The sequence below is a fragment of the Coptis chinensis genome, chromosome 2, assembly GCF_015680905.1.
Source record: "Coptis chinensis isolate HL-2020 chromosome 2, ASM1568090v1, whole genome shotgun sequence".
Lineage (NCBI taxonomy): Eukaryota > Viridiplantae > Streptophyta > Magnoliopsida > Ranunculales > Ranunculaceae > Coptis > Coptis chinensis.
In genome coordinates this window covers 2,523,690-2,550,662 of record NC_141457.1, presented here as the reverse complement: position 1 = coordinate 2,550,662, position 26,973 = coordinate 2,523,690, and the positions used below count along the sequence as shown (strand labels likewise).

Here is a 26,973-nt window from a genome sequence, read left to right as displayed (position 1 = left end):
ATTAATATACAAGAATACACTACTACAAGGAAAAAAAGTAAAGGAAACTAAGAAAAGGGATTTTTTTTTGGGGGGGGGGGGGGGGAGGACTCTATAATTGTTGTATTCCTCCTTTCCTTTTAACTGGACGTTTTTCCTGATAGCTTGAACATTAATGGGGCCAAGAAACATCTTAAGGAATTTACCTGTGTATCAACATTCACATAATATCAAATGTGCAACATGGAATGAAAAATGAAAGTAACTAATAAATAATAAATACACACGCACCATGGGATTTGTTAGGAAAAAATGAAGCAGCATCCCCGTTTAAAATGCATTCCGCTCTGAATAATTCTTCATCCAGCTTTGGTCATACAATAAGAATTAGTCAATCGATCAAAATGAAAGTGAGAAAACACTGTAGGGATTATTTACCTTTTCACCTTCTTGGGGAACAAGAGTAGCAGTTCGAACAGAGGAACGGAGCTTCTGAATGTTGGAATCTATGGAGAGGGCACGCTGACGGTCTTTAATTTGAAATGAAACTCGATGCTAATTCTTGCAACACCTTTGCTAACTTCCCTAATCTTACTGTTTCTTCCTTGCTTTATATTCTTCTTCAGGGAGCAATAATCTCTTAGAAATTTTAGATCGAAGCTTAAGAAACAAATATCAATATATCGATGGTCTCGTAATTTATCAATAATTACAAATTAAGCCGCTCTCGTGTTTCTAAAAAATTCTAGGAATTAAAAGTCGAGATTTTTAAATGACGCGCGAAATGATTAGAAGTAGTGGGCAACTAAATTCAAATCTGGGAGTGAATAGAGTTCGCAACGTCTTGGAGCAATCTCTCAGAAATTTCAGAGAGGGGAAGACAATCATTTGTTGGGTTGGGGTTTTGAAAGAGAAGAGAGAAGGGGCGACAAGAGGCAGTACGATGTATGCGTATGCCCATTTAATTCTTGGCAACTCTAATTCTTTTTGATTCAATTTCTCACAATGGTTCGGAGACCTTGACTATTTTCTTGACACTTGACTTAATGACTTCTTGACGCTTGACGTTTGACTCTGGTTTAAAACACTAGTTAACCAGTAGTCTAGTATGGTTTAACTTTTGGATATGCTAATCCGTCATAAAATTTGTTGACGCCTCTCATACTTACGTCATTAGAAAATATGTAAGTTATCGGTTTTGCTAAATCCGTCATAATATTTATTGACACTTCTTTTAATTAGGTCATAAATTGTGAGCAGGCGTCATACAAAAAAGTTTAACCTACTTATCTTGACGGTTTCTTATAAAGCCGTCAAGATAGAAAAATAACAACCGTCATAATAAGTCCTTTTTTTAGTAGTGTAATATATTTTGAAGTGCACTTATAGTGTCTTGTTTAGCTTATATAGTTCTGTTCTTAGCTTATATAGTTCCGTACTTTGCTTATGTAACGTTCATTACTTATATATTGTCGTTCATAGTATATATAGCGCCGTTCCGAGCTTATTGAGTGTTTTATATTAGGTGCTTATTACAAGTTAATAAGTATAAATTACAAAGTTATGAACGACACTATATAAGCTGTCCCAGACACTATATAATCTTATCCACAAACTTGTATTAACGGACAAAGTATTCACGTACACCGCGTTGCAACTACTGTATCCAGATAATTATGTGATTATATATCTAAAAACAGTCGAAATTGCACATTGAAATTTCGGAATAATAACTGAAAACCTTTTCAGTCACCAAGCCAATGCATTGCATTACTAAGATAGACTGAAACTTTTTCCTCACACAATGGGAATTATGTGACTTAAACTTGTTTCTCAGACAATGGCACTATCTCCTAGAGAAGAAGAAGAAGATGCCAACCAGAGCCTCTACATCCCCCCTGAAGTATGCCAAAAGATACTTGCACATGGTCCACTCCAATTGCTTCAGAAATCCAAATTGGTATCCAATGATTGGGAGTCGCTCGGTTATGAGAGTTCATTCATAACTGATTTTGTTCTGAAGAACAAAGCATTTTACGACTCGTGATTCGGACCAAAGACTTTTTGCGAACCCTATGTTACAGCCAGTACTACATAATTACTATATATTTTATTCCGGTCCCAGTCTTTATCTAAGCCCTTATCTACATATATATTTATACTATATTGAACATTCCAGACTTATTGAATGTTCCGAGTCTTTATGTTATCAATCATGTCCACATATTAACCATTCCACACACTTATGTTTATTCTATGTCCTATTGTTAGCGTATGTATTACATATCTTCATGGCACGTTTCGTATCTTCATGTTACGTGTCTAAAAATGGTTATATTGTCAGACTCAACCTTGATATGCTTTAATTTAATTTGACAGATGTAATTAGTAGTAATTAATTATTGATCATCCAAAAAAAAAAAAAAAATTGGTTCAGTCCTGAGCTGGCATTCTCTTAAACAGATATGTTCTTGGGAAGCTTATGTGGTGTCTTGGACCACTTATACAGTATTTCCCAAAATATTATTATATGTTCCTTATTTACTACTATAACGAAAGACACTATATACGATTTAGAATACACTATATAAGCTTACAACAATTTAAGGTCTGAATGGTGGAGAGGAACATGATCGTTGTCAGTTTAAGAGAAGGGATTTTGAGAGTTATTTTACTCCAGTTTTGAAAAAGTGGCGGGAAAGACGACAAATCCTATTTACATTGATATTTGATATTGCATCCACAGAACAGTGTAGAACACATGAAAGAGAATAGGAAGCGACTTGGACAAAAAGAAATGAAGTGACTTAGAAAAATCTTGTTTGTCGACAACCTCGAACCAATTAATCCAATATTGATTAATATGTTATTGATGGAACACTACTTGAAAATGACTCTTATGCTCAGAAACGAAATGTTCCAAATGTTTCTGGAAATTCTTGCTCCCATTGGACCATTTGTATCTATATGCATCAGGATCCCGATTCATGGATCTCTCGGTTTGAGAAATAAGAGGATCGAACCATTTCTTCTGACTCTTTTTCAAATTCGATGAATGTTGGTTGCTCATATATTTCATTATAGTTCTATGATTCAGAGTATCATTTCCTATTTGATGTATAAGGATACAAGGATAATCCAATAATAAGCCATCTTATATATATATGACACTACATAAGCTGTGAAAGACACTATATAACATGTCCGTAAACATAAAATAAGTTCAACAGAAAGGCTGGTGTTCAGTATATTTGAAGCACACTTACACAAGAGTGCAGTTAGAGAAAGGTGTTAGCAAAATAGCCAAGTACAAAGCGCAGCCAAGTACATAGTGCAGCATGCAAATCAACTAGTACGTACATACATGGCAAAATACATATACATAAGCAAAATTACCATAGACATAGTTTTTGCACCTAGAACAGCAAAATCAACCTAACCACTAGAGCAATAAGAACAACAAGTAGGCCAATAATGACGACAACCATGTTCCTAAGTAAAACTGATTGGCTGTTCTGCTCGGTTTGCACGCAGGTCTCCCCGGCCTGTAGTAGTGCTGACCGTGGGTATGGGCTGTATGGGTTGTACGGTTGTCTCTTCTAATGTCCGATTGAACTCATTGTAGTAATTGTTGATTCTTTTCTTTCTAAGCAGTAACTCCGCCTCTTCGATAGAATTACATCTAATGTAGTCTTGGCAAGCAAATTTGTGTACCTGTTCACAAAATGGTTCACAGTCCCGTGTACTAAGGGATTGAGAAAATAAACGGAATTATGAGAATCTGGTTCGAAAATCATTGGAGGGAGAGAATTTTAGTTACTTGCTCCCTGCAGCTACTCTAGTGCTTGTATATACCTGGTTGCCACCCTCTAATGACCGCGTAGCAGAACTTTGCCATAAGATTTAGAGAAATAGAATGTAATGCTACTGAAAAAGTAGTGCAGAATGAAATTTGAGTATGAAGGATTTTATTTAGTTGGGTGACAGTGAAGTGTCATAGGACTTTCACTCACTACTCTAATAATAATAATACAAATTAAACAAAATAATAATGAAAAGTACAAATCAACCTAGTTCGTACATACATGGAGAAATACATTTACATACATGGCGAAATAATGACACTGATCATGTTGCCTTTAGGTTACCAAAATTGGACCGATTGCAGAGATTGTGTATTTTTCTACGTAAACGACCGCATAGCAGACCTTTCTCTGCATTATAAAAAATCTACCTAAACTGACTGTGTATTTTAGTTCTGAAATCTAAGCAAATGTTGCCAAAAGTAGTATTTGGGACATGTTTTGAATAGTTGGTTTTATTTGTTCATGGTTTGTTGTCTGTCATTGCTATGTTATAAACTAACATTGTAAAAAAAGTGTGCAACGGTGTCATATCATTCTTGTGCCATGCGGATAACAATATGAATCAACAATACATTATACAAGCCTAGTAAATCACTATATAAATATATGCCAAGAACCACGTCAAGAACATCAATTGTGTCATATACATTCCATTATACGTATCATACTTTGTTTTCTGCATTTCTTGAATGGGGAAGTCAGTTATTAAGTTAAACTTTCAACAAAATGTGGACAGTCACTTCAAATATCCTTGACAAAATGTTTTGGCCTAAATTTATGGCTACAAAATTAGTAATTCGTTTGGCAAAGTGGTAAGAAATCAATTAAATTTAGCTTGCCATAAAAAATGAAATTTTTACCGAAATTCTGGGAGATCCGGACACATTGTTCTCCTAAATAGCCGCTGCCTTAATCTGTTAGCAACCTCTTCTTCTCTTACTTCAGGACCAAAGGTTAGTTTTGACTGAATTCTTCTCACCCTCTCTCTCTACTGTATGGATCTACACCGAAAGTAAATGAGATCTGAGATTGTGAGGTGAAGGCAATGCTAGGTCGGCCTGAGGTTGGTTTTAAAAAATGGTCTGAGGTTGGCTTCAACACAACGGAGCCCTAATAACTATAGGATGGCCCATTTACACAGGGAAGGCCCAATCTCAATGAAAGGGTCGAACTTACCTTTAGCTATGCTATACTGCTATAGTACTACTGTAATATAACAGTGCGGCCCATAACAGTGACTGCTCTAAGCTCGACCCTCATTGTGCCCCTCAACTTTTATGACACGTCATAAAGGGCCGCGGTATAGGCACCCCATAAAATAGGACTAGCACACATTTTTCTATGTTATATAGTGTTTTAGTTATCTTATATAGTGAAGTTCATAGCTTATGTAGTGAACTACACCAACCAAAGGGGGTGCTAGTCCCATTTCATGGGGTGGCAATACCGCCATAGAAATTTATTTATTGGGCTTATTTTAATGAATCTTCTTGCTATAGAAATCATTTTTGGCATTAATATGGTAAACATCATTAAAACGAATGGTTATCATTTTAAGTTTGCTAGGCTTCTAATTCCATTTAAGATTCCAGTTAGAAGGTCAATGGCTAGAGACCGAGAGTACGGTTCCAGTTATTTCCAATAATCTGTGTTTTGTGAAATCCAATCTGGAATATTCTTCCGTATTTGGCAAGGATATTTGTGTTCTGATTGTCAAAAAGTCTATATCCGATGGCATGCTTGTATCTGGTCAATGTCTGATTTCTGATTTTTCTGGTTAATTATATCGGGCCGAATTATATCCGAATATTTCTTATTTTTGGCAATTTTCCAAAATTTCCAAATTCGGAAAAGAAATTGCTCCATCCGAAAAATCAAAATGGATCAGAATCGGATAATGCGATCCGAAATAAATTTGATTTTTTTTTTCCAAAAGCCCTTCTTTCAATCAAATCTGAAGTCAACCCTAGGTGAGACACATAGAAACCGCATAGAAAATATAGATCACTCTAAATGCAAACGATAAAAAGATTATTCAATTAGTACTATAAAAAGGTTATTCAAATACAGATTAGTCCTATACATTTGTTTCGAAACATGTCCATTTATAGTACTTGGGTGCTGATAGTACTTAGTAAATTTAGTATAGTGGTCGTGGATTGTCTTGGTTAGGGGTGCAAACGGATAGGTTGGGATTCAGATAAGCCTGTACCTGAATCCGAAGAATTATCCTAATATCCAAATCTGACGGATATTATAAATCCTATCCGAATCTGATTTCGAATATCCGAATCGAATATCGAATACATATACGATCGGAAAATGAATATTAAATAAAATGTTATTTGCTATGAATAATGGCCCCGTTGAATAATTCATTTTACCACTATAAAATTGGATCAAATATTATGGGATGCAATTTAGTTTGGCCGAAAATATGGGATGCAATTATGTTATTTGCTATTTAGTTTTTTAAATTGGATCAAATATTATGGGATGCAATTTACCAAGGCCGAAAATATCGTCGAAATATCTTGTTTTTTGGGTACACCGAGATGGAAATATCTGATATATCTCAACAGAATATTGAATATGTATTTTTCAGAAATATTTCGCAATTTCTGATATAACAATATATCTCGACAGATATATCCGATATAAATTGTTGAATTTGACCAAATATTGTTGACTTTGACTGATATATTGACAATATTTCTGATATAATCGACGATATTTCAGATATACCTGATATATCGACATACAAAACAAAATTTTGACTGGTTAACAAAAAAATGGATATCGCCGATATTTCTGTTATATCTGATATATCTCGGTTTTTTAGTACATTGAGATATTCACCGAATTCGATATTTTGGTCATTGCAACTTACTACGTCATGAATGTTTATGTTTTGGGGGGAAAGTGTTTTTTGGAAATAAGCCGTATGAAAAAGACATACGGATCCCATTAATACAGCACAGAGCCCAATACATTTGTTTTTAAAGGTTTAAAGGTTTTATCACAAAATCAAAACCCTTTATACCCAATCTCTCTCATCTCTCATCTCTTTTCAAAGCCAATATCACAAAATCAAAACTTGAATTTGAAAGAACAACGAACATTTAAAGGTATGTTTTTTAATCTCTACTTGCATCCTACTATTTATTTGTTCGACAGAGATGACCTAGTCTAAACCATGTATATTAACTCGAAGTGTTTGTTAGCAGACAGAGATGACATAGCCTGAAAATTAAATTAAGTTTATTATTTTATGCTAAGTGAGCTGAGAATTTGATTAAGTATAGGAAAAAGGGGAGGGAAATTAGAAAAGGTGAAAGTTTAAAAGAAAGAAAAGGAAAACCAGAATCAGTGTGATACTGTCTTAGGTAATAGTATTTGAGGAGTGAATTGCAACCGTACTAGGTAGGCCTCCAATACAACACTTGTTCAAGCACCTCACCCATTCAGTCCAATCTAAATTAAGTACTTATGCAAGCCTCGCATTTATATAACCATGGAGGCTTGCCATGATATAGAAAACGTGACTCAGCCGACATAGCTGTTGCTTTTTCTGCCGCTTGATCTGCCGAGAAGTTCACTTCCCTCCAAGTTACGATTATAAAATTAAGTTATTTGTTGAACACAAGTGTTTGTTGGAAGACTCTATATAAGCTATCCAAAACAGTAAATAGCTTTACCAATAAACTATATTAGGTTAAGAAAACCTTATAACTTGTTGTTTCTGATAAATTATCTAAGCAATCTTGTTTCAATATGTTTAGGATGAAAAAGGGAGTAGAAGGGAAGGGGAAGCAGACTCTTGTAAAGGAGGAAGATTCTGGATCAGAAGGTGGACCGGAGATTGACATCACGACGCGTTGTAGTCCGAAAAAGCTGCATGCACAGTTTTTTGAAACATTCGATGCAGATGAATTAAATGACTTCAAAACTTGTCCATTTGGTTTCCTTCTTCGCACCACAGAGGAAAAAGATCCAGAAGACGACAAGGTGTACTCGTTGGTAACCCAGAACAACTTAATTGTTGCGATTTTGAACCGGAGGGTTTGTAGGCTTACTTACAGAATTAGAGATGTGCATTTGAATTTCAAGAAGTCCGATGTTACGATACTGATTGGACTGTTCACCACAGAACCTCCCGATGAATACTGGAATATGGAGGATTCAAAGCCCACACCTTTTAGGCTTAAATATTTTCTCCAGAATAAAAAAGCCAAAAATAACAAGATTGTTAAAGGAGCGGTTCTTCTGGATCTGATACTGGAAGCCAGGGAGATGGCGAAGAAAAAAGCCGAGTCAGATCCGGAAGCACTCTCGGATGTCTACCGACTCAACCGGTTGTATGTCCTTGGTGCCTTCTTGATTCCATCGGGGAGTAAGGGTGTTAATGTACAACATATTGACCTTGTTGATAATCTTAATAGCTTTGATTCTTTCCCTTGGGGTTACCTTGTCTATGAAGGAATCAAGGATGGGGTAGAGACGCTCCATGGTCAACTAGTAAGTCACTTCGAAAATGCTCCTCAAGAAAAATTTATAGCCTGCCTTCATGGTTGTGCAATCTTGTTCACTCTTTGGGTTTTCCTCCATGTTCCATCTTTGGGGCCTCGCCGACTAGATCCTAACAGTTTCCCTTGGGTGCTTGGGTGGGTGAAAATTCCTGGGAAAAGCACCCGTGGAAGTACCTGGGAGGCTAGGTTGGCAAAGGTTAATTTCAAAGTGAAGAAACTATTGGAACTTCCAAACTCGGTGAAATATGAGGATGTCGTAAGGCTTGCGCTAAAGGTTTGTTTATTTCTTTATTAGTCATTGCACAAGTTAGTGTCCTTACCATGTCAATAGTTGACAATATAGTATTGTCGATGGCGCAGATTTAAAAGTTTTGAGAATTCTTATACAGCGCCCTGCCCAGCCTATATAGAGTCCTCCTCCGGTAGTATAATGTTATGTACTCATACATAGTGTCCTGCATGCAATGCTTGTGTAGTCCAGAGTTCTACAACACAATGAAATTGATCACATTACCCTCCTTATATTGTATTTCCTATGAGTACTGTGTATAAACATTTCCATAGTTCTAATTTGTTGTTCTTCCATAGGAGGAAAAGAGCGATCGATCGTGGTTGTACGACGTCTTAGATGCGATTGTGGACAACTCCCCAACTTTTGTAAGTGATTGTTGTAACTCATTGTGTTTAAATATTAGAAGCTCTTACTACGTACATTGACAGCACAACAATTTGAGTATTTGGTTTTAAAATTCAGATAAAGAGACGAGAGATGAGGGAGTACGTAGAGAGTGAAGAAGAGGTGCAGTTGGAGGGAGTTAGTACACGACAGAAAAAGGTGCCTCGAATGGGGAAGAGTACGGTGGCATTGGAGGGAGTTAGTACACGACAGAAAAAGGTGCCACCAGTAGGGAAGAGTACTTCTAATAAAGGAGTCGGTGTTACCCAGAATCGTAAAAGGAGAGCAACAGTAAGAGTGTTAAAGAGGGTAACCACACTGAAGCGCCTTTGAAGAAGAAAGCATGTCTTGCGACTGGAGGGAGAGAGGTCATAGCGACTAGCGGGAGAGAGGTCATAGAGGGTGACCAAGACCCTTTGAAGAAGAAATTTACATCTGGAAGGAAAAAGTTGCATGTTACCCGTGTTGGCATTCAGTTGAGGAGGAGCACTAGATTGATGGGTTAGGATGATGTTGTGCTTCTTCAACCAGCTACTGATGAGGATGTTGACATGTCTGTTGGACATAATGATGTTGGCCTTGTTGAACCTGGCACATCAAGTGATGAAGGAGATGACACGTTATTCGCTCAGGATAAGGTGGTGGGTTTTGAACCTGGCACAGCTACTGAACCAGAGTTGGCTGCCATGTCATATGCTGAGGATAATGCTGTGGAAGTTGAAGCTGGCAAAGCTATAGATACTGAAGAAGTTGATAGTGTAGTAAGTTGTTGTCTATTAATTGTTAAATATTGTATTGTACTAGTGTACTTGAGTTGCATAATAGGAGACTGTAAAAACGCAACAAGTTATCATTTTGGTTTCAGGAAACTGAGTCTGTCAATGAAATAGAGTCTGACGTAGAGAAAATAAAGGGCCGAAAGAAGAAAGCTGCTCCGCAAGCTAGTTCTCAAACTGCCTCTGCCAAGAAAGCATGTCTTGCAACTGGCGGGAAAGAGGTCATAGCGACTAGCGGGAGAGAGGTCATAGAGGGTGACCAAGACCCTTTGAAGAAGAAACCTATATGGTAAATTGGCATATTTCACCCTCGAACTTGTCAAGTTTTACCACTTACCCCCCTAAAGTTCAGTTTAGGCAATTTTAACCCTGTACTTGTAAAACGTATCCACCTTCATATTTCCGGTTCATTTCCGGACCAAGAGTGACGTGGATTAATTTTTTTTACGTGGAATTTCTAATTTTGAGATGTATCAAATTCTTGCACACTCAAAGACACTCGGGTCAAGTCAAGTCAACAAAGACATGAGAAAATCACGTGACCTACCAACAAAACCACTCGCTACAACACAAAAATTATTCCCTCTCGTGATTTTCTATCCCCAAATCCCCAAATACCTAATTTGAAACCCTAATTCACAAATTTTCAAATTGAAACCATGGAAAATCTAAATTGAAACCCTAGTTCATCTGTTGTTGCTCAAACTCATCATTTCTGCTCAAACTCTTCATTGTTGCTACTCAAATTTTAGATGTCTTTTTGTTGAATACCTAACTGAAGTAAGTAAATGTTTGATTCTATGATATGTCCATAGTAATTTCGTTATATAAATGTTAATTGTGCATCTTCCGATGTTAATTTCATTACTTAAATGCAGTGGATCTTTTTTTTTATCTTGCCGTACATCATGGTGGGACTTTTGTGCGTGAAGCCCCAATTGATAAAGATATGATGGGGAGAAACGAATTGTTCTTATGAAGATATGAATGCTAAAATGACATACCTTTATCTCAGAAATATGGTAAAGGATTTTGGTTATCCTCCTAGTAGTATAGCTGAAATTTTATTTAACACTCCTGGGGTGGAATTAGAAAATGGGTTAAGGCCACTTAGGACTGATAGTGATGTAAGCTCAATGGTAAAAGAGGCTGATGTATTTAGGAACATAGAAGTTTATGTTATATACAAGCAATCTGATGCTAGTGATGATAGTGCTTCTCAGAGTGATGCTGAAAGTGAAGTTGGTAGTATAGACAATGTGAGTGATGAAGAGTTACTTGAGGTTAGGCATATGAGGGTTGAAATGAAGAAGTGTAAGCAGAACATAGATGAAAATGGTGAAGGGGCTAGTCAAACTGCTGCAGATGACATAAATGGTGAAGGGACTAGTGCTCCTCCCGATGTGGCATTGTCCGAAGAAACAGAGCACACCGGGTATGACCGGTGAGTATGGAGAAGATGGAGATTACAGCCCATCAGAGAGTGATGAAGAAGATGAAGCAGTAGAACCAGAGGTTTATAGAAAGAAAAAGAAGAGTTGGCCCACATTTAATACAAAGACAAATATGTTTGCAATTGAACCTGCTTTGGGTATGAGGTTTACAAGTAAAGATGAGTTCAAGGACTGTCTAAGAGATTATGGAGTGGCAAATGGTTACCCAATTAAGTTTATAAAGAATGAATCAAGCAGGGTAACTGTTATTTGTGGTGAAGGATGTAAATGGAGATGTCATGCCAGTCCAATGCAAGTTGAGTGTAGCTGGCAGATTAAATCACTAAATGATCTGCATGAATGTAATAGGGATTTCAATGCCAAATTTTGCAATGCTAGATGGCTTTCTAAGAAGTACAAGACTCAAATCCTTGCCAACCCTAGGTGGAAGCTAGAGGACTTTGTTGCTTCTGTTTTGCATACATATGCAATCAATGTTTCATTGAATCAATGTTCCAGAGCTAAGAAGTTTGCATTGGGGGAGAGGGATTCAGTTATGATAGATCACTATGCCAAGGTTTATGATTATGCTCATGAGTTGCTGACAAGAAATCCAGGTAGTACTGTTAGAGTGCAGGGTGAAAGTGCTACAAATGAGCTTAATTCACCAAAATATTTTAGAAGGTTTTATGTATGCCTAGATGCTCTAAAAAAGGGATGGGTGCATTGTAGACCTGTGATAGGGTTGGATGGTTGTTTTTTGAAGGGTTATATAAAGGGTGAATTGTTGACAGCTGTAGGTAGGGATGGGAATAATCAAATGTATCCAATTGCATGGGCTGTAGTTGAGGGTGAAAACAAAGATTCTTGGTTCTGGTTTGTGAATTTGTTGGTTCATGACATTGGTGTGGCAGATGGGTTTGGGTGGACTATTATATCGGATAAAACGAAGGGGGTTGGTTGATGCAGTGCACACACTTTTGCCATTGGCAGAACACAGGTGTTGTGCAAGGCATGTATATGCCAATTTTAGGAAGAGATTTAATGGTTCTATGTTAAAAGGACTTTTTTGGATGACTGCTAGAAGTACCACCATTCCAGTTTATGAGAGGAACATGAAAAGGATTGAATTAGTGTCAGTTGATGCAGCAGAGTACTTGAGGACCAAACAAAATCCAGAACAGTGGTGTAAAGCTTTTCAGTTGGATACATCTTCTTGTGATGCAGTTGAGAACAATATGAGTGAGTGTTTTAATAGTTGTATTATTAGAGCAAGGCTCAAGCCCTTAATTCATATGTTGGAGGACATCAGGATTTATATACTAAACAGGATGCAAAAAAAGAGGGAAGCAATGCAGAAGTGGACTGATGTGTTTGCTCCAAGAATTAGGAAAACCATTGAAGAAAACAAGATGGCAAGTAGAGACTGGTTGTGCATATACCATGGGGCTGAAGATTTTCAGGTTAGTAATGGGAATGATGGATATTCAGTTGACCTAAGAAAGAGGATTTGCAGCTGCAGAGAGTGGATTCTTACTGGGATTCCATGTTGTCATGCAATTTCTGCCATCTTTAAAGCTACCAAGAGGGTGGACAATTTTGTGCAGCCATGGTATAAGGTTGAGACAGTTAAGCATGCTTATGAAGAACATATAAAACCTTTGAATGGAGAAGTACAATGGGTGAAGACCAAATGTATAAAATTGTTGCCTCCAAAGGCAAAAAGAATGCCCGGTAGACCCCAAAAAGAAATAGGAGGAAGGACCCACATGAGTCACCAAAGAAGGGACCACAAATTTCAAGGAGAGGGAAACATATGAGGTGCTCTAACTGTAAGGAGATGGGGCATAACAAGAAAGGATCGAAGAACCTATTGCACCAACTCAAAGGCAACCTAAATTGATTTGTAAAGTGGTTATTTTATTATTTCTATTTTTATTTTGGATATTTACATTATTGACTTATATTGTTGTTTGGGTTATTTTGGATATTTATATCTACTCGAAGGTGAAAATAAAAAACAAAGAGGGGAACACAAGTGCACCACCACAAAAGAGATCAAAGAAGAAACAGGTATCAATAATGCCATTCTTATCTTTAAACATATGATGTTTAATTTGTTTACTTTTGGGTCAACAATGTTTTTTTTGTAGGCCCCAAGTATTGCAGCTCCAAGTACTGCATCTCCAAGTGCAACAGCTCCACCTTCAAGTGCCCCCACAAGTACAACAACTCCACCTCCAAGTGCCCCCATAAGTACAACTGCTCCAAGTACAGCAGCTCCACCTCCAAGTACCCCCACAAGTACAGCAGCTCCAAGTAATGCACCTCCAAGTACAACAGCTCCACCTCAAAGTAAAACAAATCCTAAAAGCAGATCCAAAAATGATATGGTATTGCTCTATTTCTAGTAGTATCATGTACTTCCTTTATTTGTCTCTGAGTACACTTCTTCTTCTCTTTTACAACTTCTTAGTACTTCCTTTACAACTCCTTTATTTGTCTCTACTTCACTGTGTACTGCCATATATAGCCTAACTTGCTATGTGTAGAAAATTAAAGTTTGCTAGAAATCAGAAATTTATAACTTGTTTAAGAGAAAGCAGAGACTTAAAAAGTAAAGCGGCTTAGAGCTTTTAAAAATGAAAGCTGATAACACTACATTTATAAGAGGGAGACTTAAAAGTATAAGAGAATGTGGTATGGTCTTGCTCTGTTTATTGGTAAATGTGGTATTGCCCTGTTTATTGGTTTTGTTTTTAATTTGTATACTTCATACATATACACACATGTCATATTTGTAGGCCCCAACTATGACAGAACCATCAAATCCAGTTGTTGCTTCACAATCTGCATCATCTACACCCAGAGGTAAACAACCCAAAGGCAAAGTTGTGATTCTTGCTACAAGTCCTGCCAAGAATACAAGGTCATCAACTGCTCTTACTGAGACACAAGCATCAGCTGCACCCAAAGGTAAACAACCCAAAGGCAAAGCTGTGATTCTTGCTACAAGTCCTACCAAGAATACAAGATCATCAACTGCTCTTATTGAGACACAAGCATCAGCTGCACCCAAAGGTAAACAACCCAAAGGCAAAGCTGTGATTTTAGATACAAGTCCAGCCAAGACTGCACCTAAAGCCTCTGCCAGAAAAACATCAGCTGCACCTGCAGGGACAGAAACATTAGCTGCACCTAAAGCTCCTACTAGAAAAGCTGCATCAACTCCAGCCGTGATTCTTGATTCAGGTCCATCCAAGAATACAAGATCAACAAAGACTTTGGGTATTAAGCCTCAGGGTACGGGCTATAAGACCAAGACCAAGACCAAGACCAAGACCAATTGGAGGATATAACACCTCTATTTAATTTGGTTATGTCAGTAGGCATTGTTAGTATTGTCAGTAGGAATTGTCAGTATTTTGGTTCTATATTTTGGAACAAAGTTGTTTGATGTTGATATGTTTAATATTGCTTTGTATTTTGGAACAAAGCTATTTTATGTTTCTTTGTTTAAGTTATGTTGCTATGTTGGAACAATTGTCAGTATTTTGGTTATGTATTATGTTGCTCTATTGCTCTGTGCCTTTAAGTTATGTTTCTCTGTTGCTCTGTGCCTTTAAGTTATGTTGCTCTGGAAAAGATTACCATTCAATTTGCTCAATTCTAAGTTTATAATGTGGAATGTGATGTCTATCTCATTTGAACAGCAGGAGGCACAAATTTGGTTTGTTTTTTCATTCAGAACAAATTGATAAATAGACACTAATGCTCTCATCATCTATAGCTTGTTTCATTCAGAACAAACAGACACTACCGACTCTAATGCTCTCTACTCTGTAATGGTTCACATCCACATATCATCTAAAAACTCAACGAGTAAGGTTTGCATAAAACATACTTCCAAAGACATCTCAAAAATCACTTCAACCAGTCAATACATTCAATCTTTAAAGTCGATACAATTCACTTAAACCAGGACAACAACAAGTAAGCAAAAACAAACACTATAATCCATTTCTTCTTCTCGTTCTTCTTCTTCAGTTCTGTAATTTCAGCTCTCAATTCTGCAATTTCAGCTCTCAGTTCTGCAATAATCACTTCATGATCATTCCCTGCCGGTGGATCAACCCAGACAAAGAATAAACACCTTTCTGGGTGTGGAAACTTTCTACACCCAACAAATCTTCTTTCGGGGTTCGTTGGCGTCTGAGAAATCCATAACTTGGGTTCAAGTCCACAATAGCAAACGGTTCGGAATCGGGAGTTGCCTCGAGAGTTCACAGATGTGGTAGAATTAGACATAGACATCTAGAATTTGAGTAGAAATGATGAGTTTGAGCAGCAACAATGAAGAGTTTGAGCAGAAATGATGAGTTTGAGCAACAACAGTGAACTAGGGTTTCAATTTAGATTTTCCATGGTTTCAATTTGAAAATTTGTGAATTAGGGTTTCAAATTAGGTATTTGGGGATTTGGGGATAGAAAATACGAGAGGGAATAATTTTTTGTGCGCGCACAAGTGGTTTTGTTGGTAGGTCACGTGATTTTTCTCATGTCTTTGTTGACTTGACTTGACCAGAGTGTGCTGAGTGTGCAAGAATTTGATACATCTCAAAATTAGAAATTCCACGTAAGAAAAAAATTAATCCACGTCACTCTTCAGGTGCCGGAAATGAACCGGAAATATGAAGGTGGATACGTTTTACAAGTACAGGGTTAAAATTGCCTAAACTAAACTTTAGGGGGGTAAGTGGTAAAAGTTGACAAGTTCGAGGGTGAAATATGCCAATTTGCCAACCTACATCTGGAAGGAAAAAGTTGCATGTTATCCGTGCTGGCACTCAGTTGAGGAGGAGCACTAGATTGATGGGTTCGGATGATGCTGTGCTTCTTCAACCAGCTACTGAACCCTCATTGGCTGCCATGTCATATGCTACGGATAATGTTGTTGAAGTTGATAGTGAAGTAAGTTGTTGCCTATTATTAGTTAAATACTGTATTGTACTAGTGTACTATAGTTGCATAATAGGAGACTGTATAAATGCTTTAAGTTATCATTTTGGTTTCAGAAAAGTGAGTCTGTCAGTGAAATTGAGTCTGATGTAGAAAAGAAGAAAGCTGGTCCGCAAGCTAGTGCTCAGATTGCCTCTGCAAAGGAAGTAAGTTATGAGGATGGTGATGAGGATCGTCCTATTGATTCTGAGGCAGAGAAGAAAACAGCTGGTAGTGAAGGTACTCCTGATACTGAACAAAAGAAGGCTGGTATTATGATAGGGTTATATACTAAAAACATTACTTTTGTATTAACTCTAATTCTTTATATTTTGAATGCGAATCATATGGGCAAATATTATGCATATTATATTTGTTATTAGTTATATGCATATGTCTAATACTTTATGTTGTAGATGATATGGTGTGTGGTGACACACAAAAGATCATATCATCAGTACCTTATAAAGTATAAGCAAACGTTCACAACCTAGATAGATTTGGACAATCCATTGGTACGGTTGTAGTATAATCTGGTATTAGTCTATCTTGACTATAGGATTACACTAGTACACTTTGTGTGTATTGAACATGACCAAGTCAGGTTGTTTCTCTTTATATTGACTATATAAGAGAACAAACACCTATGTTATTATGGATGCTTGTCCTCTTAATCCGGATATAATAACGGGTACTTATGTGCATTGTACATTGCTTTAAATCATCAATTAGTGAGATTCATTTGTGAATCAACAAACTCGATGGATTGGGTATTGACATTGTATGTAAGGTGTGCTGTTGATTATAGAAGGAATCCGTGACCCACAGAAAGTCAGGTTGATGATGTTCCTTTGAGGAGCTCATAAGGATTATCATGTAAAACCTTGCAGGTGGATTTAATCCGACATGACAATGAGGTTGAGTGGTACTGCTCAAGGACATAAAAAGTTGATTAATGTAGTTGTAAGTAACTTGACTTAATCAACGAGCATTCGATATCTTAAACACGGGGAGATCAACAAGCATATAATATGGAGCCCATAAACGCTGACACTTAATTTGGGATTAGAGCGGCAGTGCAACAATAGCCTTTAGTGGAATAAGTCATTTGTTGATGGACTTGGGTCGTGTGTTCAGGGCGAACATGGGAAGCCCAAGCCCGTCAGGAGGCCCAACCCTAATTTCTCCTCATGGTCCCTGTTGTAGCCTATATATAAAGCAACCTTTTCTTCTTGGCCGAATTGACTATTCACTTGATTGGAAAAAGAGGCAAAGAGAGAGACAAAGGGGATTGGTAGATCGTTGCCCACACAACGTCCAATCCAGGCATAGGAATACAACAGAAGACCTTGAGGTTGTTGATTCATTGCTGATTCGTATTCTCAGAGATAATCAAGCTGATCTAAAGGTATGAATTCCTAACCAAAACCGTGAGAACCCTTATTTCGTTGCGCGTGGTTTTCGCAGTTTGTAAATCAACCATAACGGTTCCAACAGTATTAGTCATGTTAGTGGTCAGAATGACTCTGTCACTGATATTGAGTCTGAGGCAGAACAGAAGACGGCTGCAACCGAAGCTAGTGATGACGAGAGTGATAAAGATACTATGTACGATATTTCTCCTTCTAGGGTGCGTATCATAGGGGGGCGCACAAAAGAAATGGCTAGGTGGGTGAAGAAGGTTAAGGGTAGTGATGAATCCGATAGTGAGGAAGACGAGGACAATAAAGGTGGAGGTACAAATAATGAAGACTAAGATGAGGGTATGATGAAAAGAAACAGGCAAGGGTAGTCACTCTATCGTATTGGATTGTCTTAACATTTATTTATTTATTTTCGCAACTACTAGACAAGTGAAACCTTTAATTTAAGATGGTTGTGTGAGACATCATAAAGGCTGAATCATACATTATACTGGACACTACAAGAGGAGCACTTGTAACAAGTATTCTTCAGAAGTTACCAGTAACAGGTATTTGTGGTAGAGGTTATTTCCTCAGGATGGCTAACAGGGTATTAGCCATCCTGTGGAAAATATCCTTTACCAGAAATACCTGTGATAGGTACTCTTCAGAAATTACAAGTAAAAGGTATTCTTCAGAAGTTACTTGTAATAAGTATTCTTCAGGAGTTACCAGTAACAGGTATTTGTGGTAGAGGATTTCCTCAGGATGGCTAACAGGGTATATAGTCATCCTGACTTAAATATCCTTTTTCGAAATACTGCGGATGTGTACTCTTGAGGGTTACCAGTGACATGTATTCTTCAGAAGTTACCAGTAACAATTATTTGTGGGAGAGGATATTTCTTCAGGATGGTTAATAGGGTATATAGTCATCCTGACTGAAATATCCTTTCCCAGAAATACCTGTGACAGGTACTCTTCAGAAGTTACCAGTGACATGTATTCTTTAGAAGTTACCAGTAACAGTTATTTTTGGGAGAGGATATTTCTTCAGGATGGTTAACAGGGCATATAGTCATCCTGAATGGAATATCCTTTCCCAGAAATACCTATGACAGGTACTCTTCAGAAGTTACCAGTGACATGTATTCTTCAGAAGTTACCAGTAACAGTTATTTGTGGGAGAGGATATTTCTTCAGGATGGTTAACAGGGTATATAGTCATCCTGACTGAAATATCCTTCCCCAAAAATACCTGTGACAGGTACTCTTCAGAAGTTACCACTGACATGTATTCTTCAGAAGTTACCAGTAACAGTTATTTATGGTAAATGATATTTTCTCAGAGCAATAGAGAGAGTCTTTTCTCCGTATTCTTATATAGTGTCGTTCAGAACTTGTATAGTGCCTCGAATAACTTGTATCGTGTCTGGAACAACTTTGTGGTAAAGGAGTTTTCTCATAATTTATTCTTGAAGACCCAATTTTCTCAGGATGGATCACAATTATGAATAATTTATTTAGAATGGTTCCAGTTATTTCCAATAATCTGTGTTTTTCTGAAATCCAATTCGATATTTTGCCGAATTTGACAAGAATATTTGTGTTTTGATTATCAAAAAGTTTATATCCGATTTTTCCCAAAAATAATGGACGGCAGTATTGGCAACCCATAAAATGGGACTAGCAGCCCTTTTGATGATATAGGTCCCCAAATAAGCTATTTAAGACACTAAATAAGATGCATCAAAACACTATATAACATCCATAAAATAGGACTAGCACCCCTTTTTTATGTTATCAAGTGAGCGGAGCGAACGATCTTTTGCCGACAGGGGGTAAGTGGACAAAAGGTTATTTGGTTGGTTTCTGTCTGTCCTCAATCTCGCTCATTCCCTCTCCCTCTCCCTCCTTCCTTGTCAACCAAACCCAACTTTCTCTTCTCCACCTCTGCTCACACCCCACTGATTGCAGTTATCTAGTATAGTGTCTTGATGCATTTTATTTAGTATTCGGAATTTCCAATACCTATTAAAATTGTCATGCTAACAATTGTGATATATAGCTAGGGGTGTCTCTCTTTTCCGAAAACCCAATTTTTCCAAATTCCGATCCGATAATTTTTCGAATTTGGCCATGATATTTGAGTTCCGATATCTGAAATTCCAATAGTTTACAAACCAAATAAAAACCCTAGAGAAGTAGAACATTGTCTCTCACAATTTCAAAAAATCAGTATTGTCATTCTAGTATGGGCGACGGTATTGACACCCCATAAAGTGGGACTAGCACCCTTCGGATGATATAGGTCACCACATAAGCTTTACACGACACTAAATACGTTGTTCAAGATCAACCATGAGGGGTGCTAGTCCTATTTTATGGGGTTCCAATACTGCTGCCCTTCTAGTACATGTCTCAATTTCTCCCATCTTCCTATTTACTGAATTAATGCATTAACATGAAGACAAAACTTGCTGAATGAACGTGTTAAAAGGTGTAACTTGTTTACTGAATTAATAGATTTCACAATTATTGCTTAATGAATGTATTAATTGGATAAAAATATGGTTATCCTAAAAGAGATTCCGATTATATAATTCATATTTCCGATTTACTTCCATATTTTGTGGATTATGAAATTTCCGAAAATTTATCGATTTTCTGAACTTTCCAAATTCGGAAAAAAAATTGTCATCTGAAACATAATTGGATCGGATTTGGAAAGGATATTGCCATCCGAAAAAAATTATAAATTTTCCCAAAAGCACTTTATCCGATCCGATCTGCTCCGATCGGAAGTCACTAGGGCTGGTCATCGAGCGAGTCGAGCTTTAGCGAGTTTGAGTTGAGCACGTGTGTCTCTCGAGTCGAGCTCAAATTCTTTTGAGTCAAGTTCGAGTTGGCTCATCAAGTATCCTAGTAGCTCTCGAGTTTGGATCTTGACGGTTCAGAGCTATATGTTCGAACTCTATCACAAGTTTTCAATATTGATTTGATTTGTTTTATGCATAAGTTTGAATTCGAATCCGAAAATTTATCTCGATATCCAAATTTATCCCGATATCCAAACCAGGATAAATTACCGATTTATCCCGAATTGGACCCCCCGAGTTTAGTTTCATATCGAATCCGAATCAGATATTGGATAAATATACGATCGGAAAATGAATATTAATTAAAATTTTATTTTCTTTGAATAATTTATTTTACCACTATAAAAACTAGTATAAATATATATTTTTGTCATTTATTATTATTATTTTGTTATTATAGTTTTATATTATTAGTTTATGATTTGATATAATATGATATACAATAATAAAAGAATAAATTAATTATATATATAATAAATTAATAACTATTAGTGTTTTAAATCAGATGGAATATTATGGGATGCAACTTAGCACGTGACGAATGTTTTAGGGGGTAAAACACTTGCCCAAACTAAGCCAAACGAAAAATATCTAAACCACTTTTATATTTAAATTATATTTTGATCGGTCTATCATATCTCATCTGATTCATCTCTCTTCAAAGCTAATCTCAACCCAATCTCAAAACCAAAACTCGAATTGGAAAGAACGACCGACATTCCCAAAGAATTTCCGTTCTATTTAAAGAGGAGGGGTACTATTTATCAAAAAGGTATGTTTTTTTTTATCTCTACTTGCATACTCTTTATTTATTTGTTCGACAGAGATGACATAGTCTAAACCATGTATTTTAACTCGAAGTATTATATATATAATGTTTGCTCTATATTGTTTGTCCTCAAAATGGTTTAAAGCTTTAGAATTTAAATTGAGTTTTTCCTTGAGCAGACATTATAGTCAACACATATCTGTAATGTTTCCTTGAACACACAGTAAAGCCCGAAAATTAAACTACATTAGAGTTATTTGTTGAGTTATTTGTTGCCGTTTGTTGTTTGTTGAATTATTTGTTGTTTGTTGACTCTATATAAGCTAGTCGTGACACTGATTTGCTTTTCCAATAAAGTATATTAGGGTCAGAAAACATTTTAAGTTGGGTTTTTTGCTATTTCTGATAAATTATCTAAGCAATCTTGTTTCAATGTTTGTAGCATGAAGAAGAAGATTACAGAGAGCAAGGGGATTACAGAGGCGAAGGTCAAAGCGGTGGCAACAATTGGGAAGGCGAAGGGGGCCCCGAACAGTGAGACTGTGAAACGTAGAAGAAATGTGAAGCTGAAGATCAATGTTAAGATAACAACACGCAGTTGTACAAATAGTCTGCAGTCCTTGTTTTCAGATTTTTGTCAGGAGGAGGTAGACGATTTTAGGCGGTCGCCATTGGGTTTTCTTCTAGATATAGAAGAAGATATGGTTACGCAAGACAATCTGATTGTGTCTGTTTTTTCAAGGAGGGTTGCTAAGATGACATACAGGTTGAAAGGAGAATATTTCACCTTTAAAAAAATCAAATTTCACCCTACTTACGGGCCTCTCTACAGCTTATCCTCCCAAAGAATATTTTGAAATGGATGAGTTGGATTCATCTGAATTCTGCCAAAAGTATTTTCCTTGCTTGGAGAAAATGCAGAAGACATTCAAAGGTGCGGTGAAATTGCAGGAGATTTTGGCTGCAAGGAAGGAAGCCAAGGCAGACCCTAACTTACTAGAGGATGTCTATCTGCTGAATAGGTTGTATGTGCTTGGCGCGTTTCTGATCCCGGTTGGACACAAAGGAGTGAGTGTCATCCATATTGATCTTGCAAGCGATGTGGAAAAGTTTGATCAGTTCCCTTGGGGATGGGTTGCTTTCGATACCTTCAAGCAAAGTGCCGACAAATTGTGTGATAAAATGGAGGAGAAGTTTAGGGAAAAGACGAATGAACTCTTCACTGCGTGTCTACATGGTTGTGCTATGACTTTTACACTTTGTATTTACCTACACTTGCCCAAGTTGGGCTCGCGAAGGGTGAATGATAACAACTTCCAATGGTTTCTTGGGTGGTCAGATTTCCCTGGGAAAAGCACGAGGGGGAATACATGGGAGTCGAAGTTGGTCAACAAGAAACTGTTTCTCAGGAATGTGTTGACGATACCAGATGATGTGAAAGCTCGTCCCGCTGTCAGAGCTGCATTGGAGGCCAGTTTTAAAGTGTTCTCAGTAGTACATAATGGCTTGTCACTCTTATATTATGACACCTACCTCTGTTTGTATGTCTAACTCTTCATTGATGGTTTGTAACTATTATTTGATATAGTCTCCCTCCTATTTGGTATCTTCTCACTCCTATTGGATGTCTCCTCACTCTTATTTGATCATATGTAACTGTATTGCTCTTTTACAGGAAAAAAAGGGAGAAACAGAGCAGAACCTTAACTTTAAAATCATGGATGTCCTCTTTGAAAGCCGCCAAAAACTCCGGTTCGACCAGATTATGGTGGACCCTTCTGTGAAAAGAAAATGTTCCATTGGAACAGGGGACACAGGGCAGGATAGTGGTTCAGAAGACTTTGAAACAGGGGATAGTGGTGAGGATGACGTTGAAAAACAGCCAGCTCCTAAGAGAGCAAGAGTCGAAAGCGCCCTTGAAGAGGAACACGAAGGTCGTGGAAAGTCGTGACCCCTCAAAAAGAAGGTCAAGCAGATAAAAGTTGTCCCCCCTCAAAGAAGAAGGTTGAAGCAGTAAAAGTCCTCCCCCCCCCCCCCCTCTCTAAGAAGAAAACTAAAGCAGTAAAAGTTGTCCCCCTCAAAGCGAAAAGGCGTATTACAAGATAAGTCCCCCTCTAAGAAGAAAACGGAAGCAGTAAAAGTTGTCCCCCCCCCACCGGAGAAGAAAGCAATAGCACTAAAAGTTGTGCCCCCTTCAATGTAGTCAACCTCGAAGAAGGCGTATGAGTAAAAGTCGTCCCCTCCAAGAAGAAAGTAAGTATCGTAAAAGTTGTGCCCCCTTCAAAGAAGTCGGCCTCGAAGAAGGCCGAAGGAGTAAAAGACGTGGGCAAGGATAAATGCTCTACAGCACCTATACCGAGGAGTTGTCCGGGAAGAAAGGATAGCAAGCGACATGTAACTTTTGAGGAAAGTCTTCTCGATGATAGCCCCATTGCTAATGTCACTGAAGAAGAGTCTTTATCGAGTCCTTTACGTCGTTTGCGTGACTTGCCCGAAGATGAAGCTGATATTAGTTGGGGCCAGACATAGATGTTACATGCTGTTATGGATAACACCATTCCTTTTTCAGACCACGCAGGTGTTGTTGGAGGGACCATCAATGGACGGGTATGATTTCCGTTGTTTCATTTACAGGCTTAATTTGATATATCAGCAGTGATACTGTATGTAATAAATGTCACTAAAAATTTGTTTATTTTCAGTCCCTGGACGAAAATGATGTTGAAGCCCAGGAAAGTGTTATGGACACTTTGGAAGACATTAACACTACCTTAGTGGAGAGGCTGAGATCTCCATGCAAAGTAGCTAATCTCCAGTCAAAGTCTTCGTCTTATGACAACACTGACATACTGAATGGTAGCCAACCCAACCCCGAAGAAGGTGTTGGACTGCACTTGATACCTCAGTTACCCGATTCCGAAAAGCTAGATTGCTATTTGAATCGGAGTCAGCCAGAGCTGGAGAGAAGAGCAGGTGATCACTTAACGAAAGGCATATCTAATGCTGACATCCGCAACGACTTTTTTCAAAAAAAGCAGTCCGAGCAAGCGAGAGCGGAAACACGAGGTGAAGCTGTTAAGGACATGGACATTAATGATCACAATGCTCTGAACAGTCTAAACGATGGTGATGTAGTAAAGACAATCGACGAGAATGGCAAAGAAACTTCCACTCCAGAAAAGGTGAAATTTGAGTGAATTTTCTCAATATGTTGTTTAAGAAGTACTGGTAGTAATCTTCTTCCCTTTTTTTAAGTAATTTTTTTTACTTGTGATGAGTTGTATGATTGAACACATTATTATCCAGGTGACGGTCAGTGGGGAACAACAAGAGATTGTCCAGGAGGTTATGTTATAGAGTCCTATTGATGTTGGGGATGGTGCGGACCTTGAGGAATATGTTCCTGCTGTTGAAGTGGTTGATGCGGCAAAGACATATGATGGGAATGTAAAAGAAACTTGTGCTGAAACAAAGGTTAAAATTTAAATAGCATTTACTTATGCTGTTAAATAACGTTTTTTATATTTTATTTGAACTGAATCAAAGTTCTATGATTGAACATTTTTACGTTGGTATCGGTGAGTGGTGAACAGGACGAGAATGTAGAGGATGGTGAGCAGTCCAGTGACGCTGAGGATGAGCAGTCCAGTGACGATGAGGATGAGGGACGAAACTCTGTGTCTCCCCCATAGCGCAGGCCGACATGGTGAGTAGGTGACCGTGCAAATTTGACACAGTGAACTGTCCATAACTTTAAAAGGAAGTTGCCCGTTTCTGCCAACCCTTGATTCGGAGCATTTTCAACAAAGGCCCATTACTGGATAGGCCACCGGGGATTGCAAATAGGAAAAGGCTCTCCAATGACTATTCCAAGTTGACTACTACTGCTCAACGGGTAACGTATTACTGGAAACTGCACGATCTTCCTGGTACAAACCCAACATATGTTGTTAGACGGTACAACTACCAAGATGACATTTATCTATCTGCCTTCTACACCTTGTATAAGAATGGTTGGCTCAATGATATCGTATGTCTCTCTCACTGATCTTCTACTTACGCGGTTGTTTGGAAATATATTGCCTAAATATTTGTACTAATTCTGTGCTGGTCTGCAGGCTGTCGATATGTACATGGAATTGCTGCGGCGTTGGTACTTGGACATGGTACATGAACGAAAGTACCACATTATATCTGCGTCATAATTTTTGGTAATCTTCACAACTTATAGTATTGTGTTTATGGACATGTTATATAAGGTTTTCAGAATCTTATCTACTGTCATCCACTTTGTATATTGTCTCATATAAAAGCTTCCCCAAGCAAGTTAACAAGTTAAAAATTGTTAAGGACATATAAAAGCTGACCCACCAAGAAGTCCTTTTATGAGAAAGCTTGCATGACGTCCTTAACTAATAAATTTTCCTTTCCATGACTACAGCGTTGTATGTACTTTTCCCACAATAGTTTGGCAGCGACCTTTGACGATGACAAAATTGATTTGGAAACCAAGATCAAAGAAGTCACATATTCTGTTTTGGGAGGCTCTTTAATCATAGGCAACATGACAAGGGTTTTCCTTTCATTTGTTAACGACATAGCGGAGAAGCAGTGTTTGATGATGATGGTTAATATTGGAAACATCCATTAGATTCTCATTATAGTTAACTTCAGAGACTGGTCTGTTCAGATCTTTGATTCTTTGGCTACTGCTGAGAGTGGTGAGGAGTGGGAGCTTGACCCCAGGCCGACTTTGGAGAAGGTACTCTCCATATTGCCTTACGGGATGTTAGCTTTCAACAAAGACTGTATCGATCACTCCAAATTGCGTACCAAGTGGAAGTTTGTGTTCGCTGATTGCGGCAAACAAAATGATGACAACAGTTGTGGGGCCTATGCATTGACCTTTGCTGACTGTCTTCTCATGAATAAGTCACCAGATTTTGACCCTAGGCGCAAAGTATACATCAGACAGAGAATTGCAAAGGATTTATTGGAGTGTGGAATTACTGCTGCAGAGTATGTTAAGATGGCTGCTCGTTGTCGTCAAGTGGACTTCGAGGACGGCGAAGAGGGTACTGTAAAGGATGGTGGTGACGGTACTGAACAGGAAGTGGATGGAACCCAGACGAATGATAAGGGGTAAACCAAGAGTATGACACATATTCAATATGTCAAAGATAATTTTATTTGCTTTTTCACTTAAACACTTAGCTTCAACATGATCGTGGGGGGCAGCTTATATAATCTGTTCGAACACCTTATCTAGTTTCGTGAACAACTTTTTAATGTACACTTACTAACATTTTAATTTAGGCTTATATATAACCCTATTTAAGTTGTGCAAGACCCTTTATAATGTCGTACGTCTGATCTTGTGACGTCTGATCTTGTGTCATATATAAGCTTCCCTCGAACAAGTTCATAAGAGGAAATTGAAAAGTTATTGAAGACTCCATATAATCTTCAGCAGCGTATGTAGTGTCTTGTCACGCTAATGTAGTGTCATATGTAAGGTTCCCACGAACAAGTAGATAAGTAGAAATTAGAAGTTATTTAAGCCACTATATAAATTCTTAAAGACACACTATAAGCTGTTCACGATCCTATATACGTTCCACCATGAACGTGTCTCTTCACATAAATGTCCGATGAAGAGAAAGCC

The 26,973-nt window shown here is 37.7% G+C and overlaps 2 protein-coding genes across 2 annotated transcripts; one reads left to right on the top strand and one right to left on the bottom strand.

The window, feature by feature from the left end:
• Nucleotides 1–11,392: 11,392 nt before the first annotated feature.
• On the top strand, nt 11,393–12,223 carry LOC147514356 (uncharacterized). The gene has a single exon (XM_086592563.1). It carries the CDS (start codon nt 11,393–11,395, stop codon nt 12,221–12,223), a length of 831 nt encoding a protein of 276 aa, XP_086448689.1.
• Nucleotides 12,224–15,228: 3,005 nt separating this feature from the next.
• LOC147514355 (GRF zinc finger protein) lies at nt 15,229–15,573 on the bottom strand. The gene has a single exon (XM_086592562.1). It carries the CDS (start codon nt 15,571–15,573, stop codon nt 15,229–15,231), a length of 345 nt encoding a protein of 114 aa, XP_086448688.1.
• Nucleotides 15,574–26,973: the final 11,400 nt, after the last annotated feature.

Excerpts from the sequence above, each read along its gene's own strand:
- LOC147514355 (XM_086592562.1), bottom strand. The coding sequence starts at position 15,573 with ATGTCTATGTCTAATTCTACCACATCTGTGAACTCTCGAGGCAACTCC.
- LOC147514356 (XM_086592563.1), top strand. The coding sequence starts at position 11,393 with ATGTTTGCAATTGAACCTGCTTTGGGTATGAGGTTTACAAGTAAAGAT.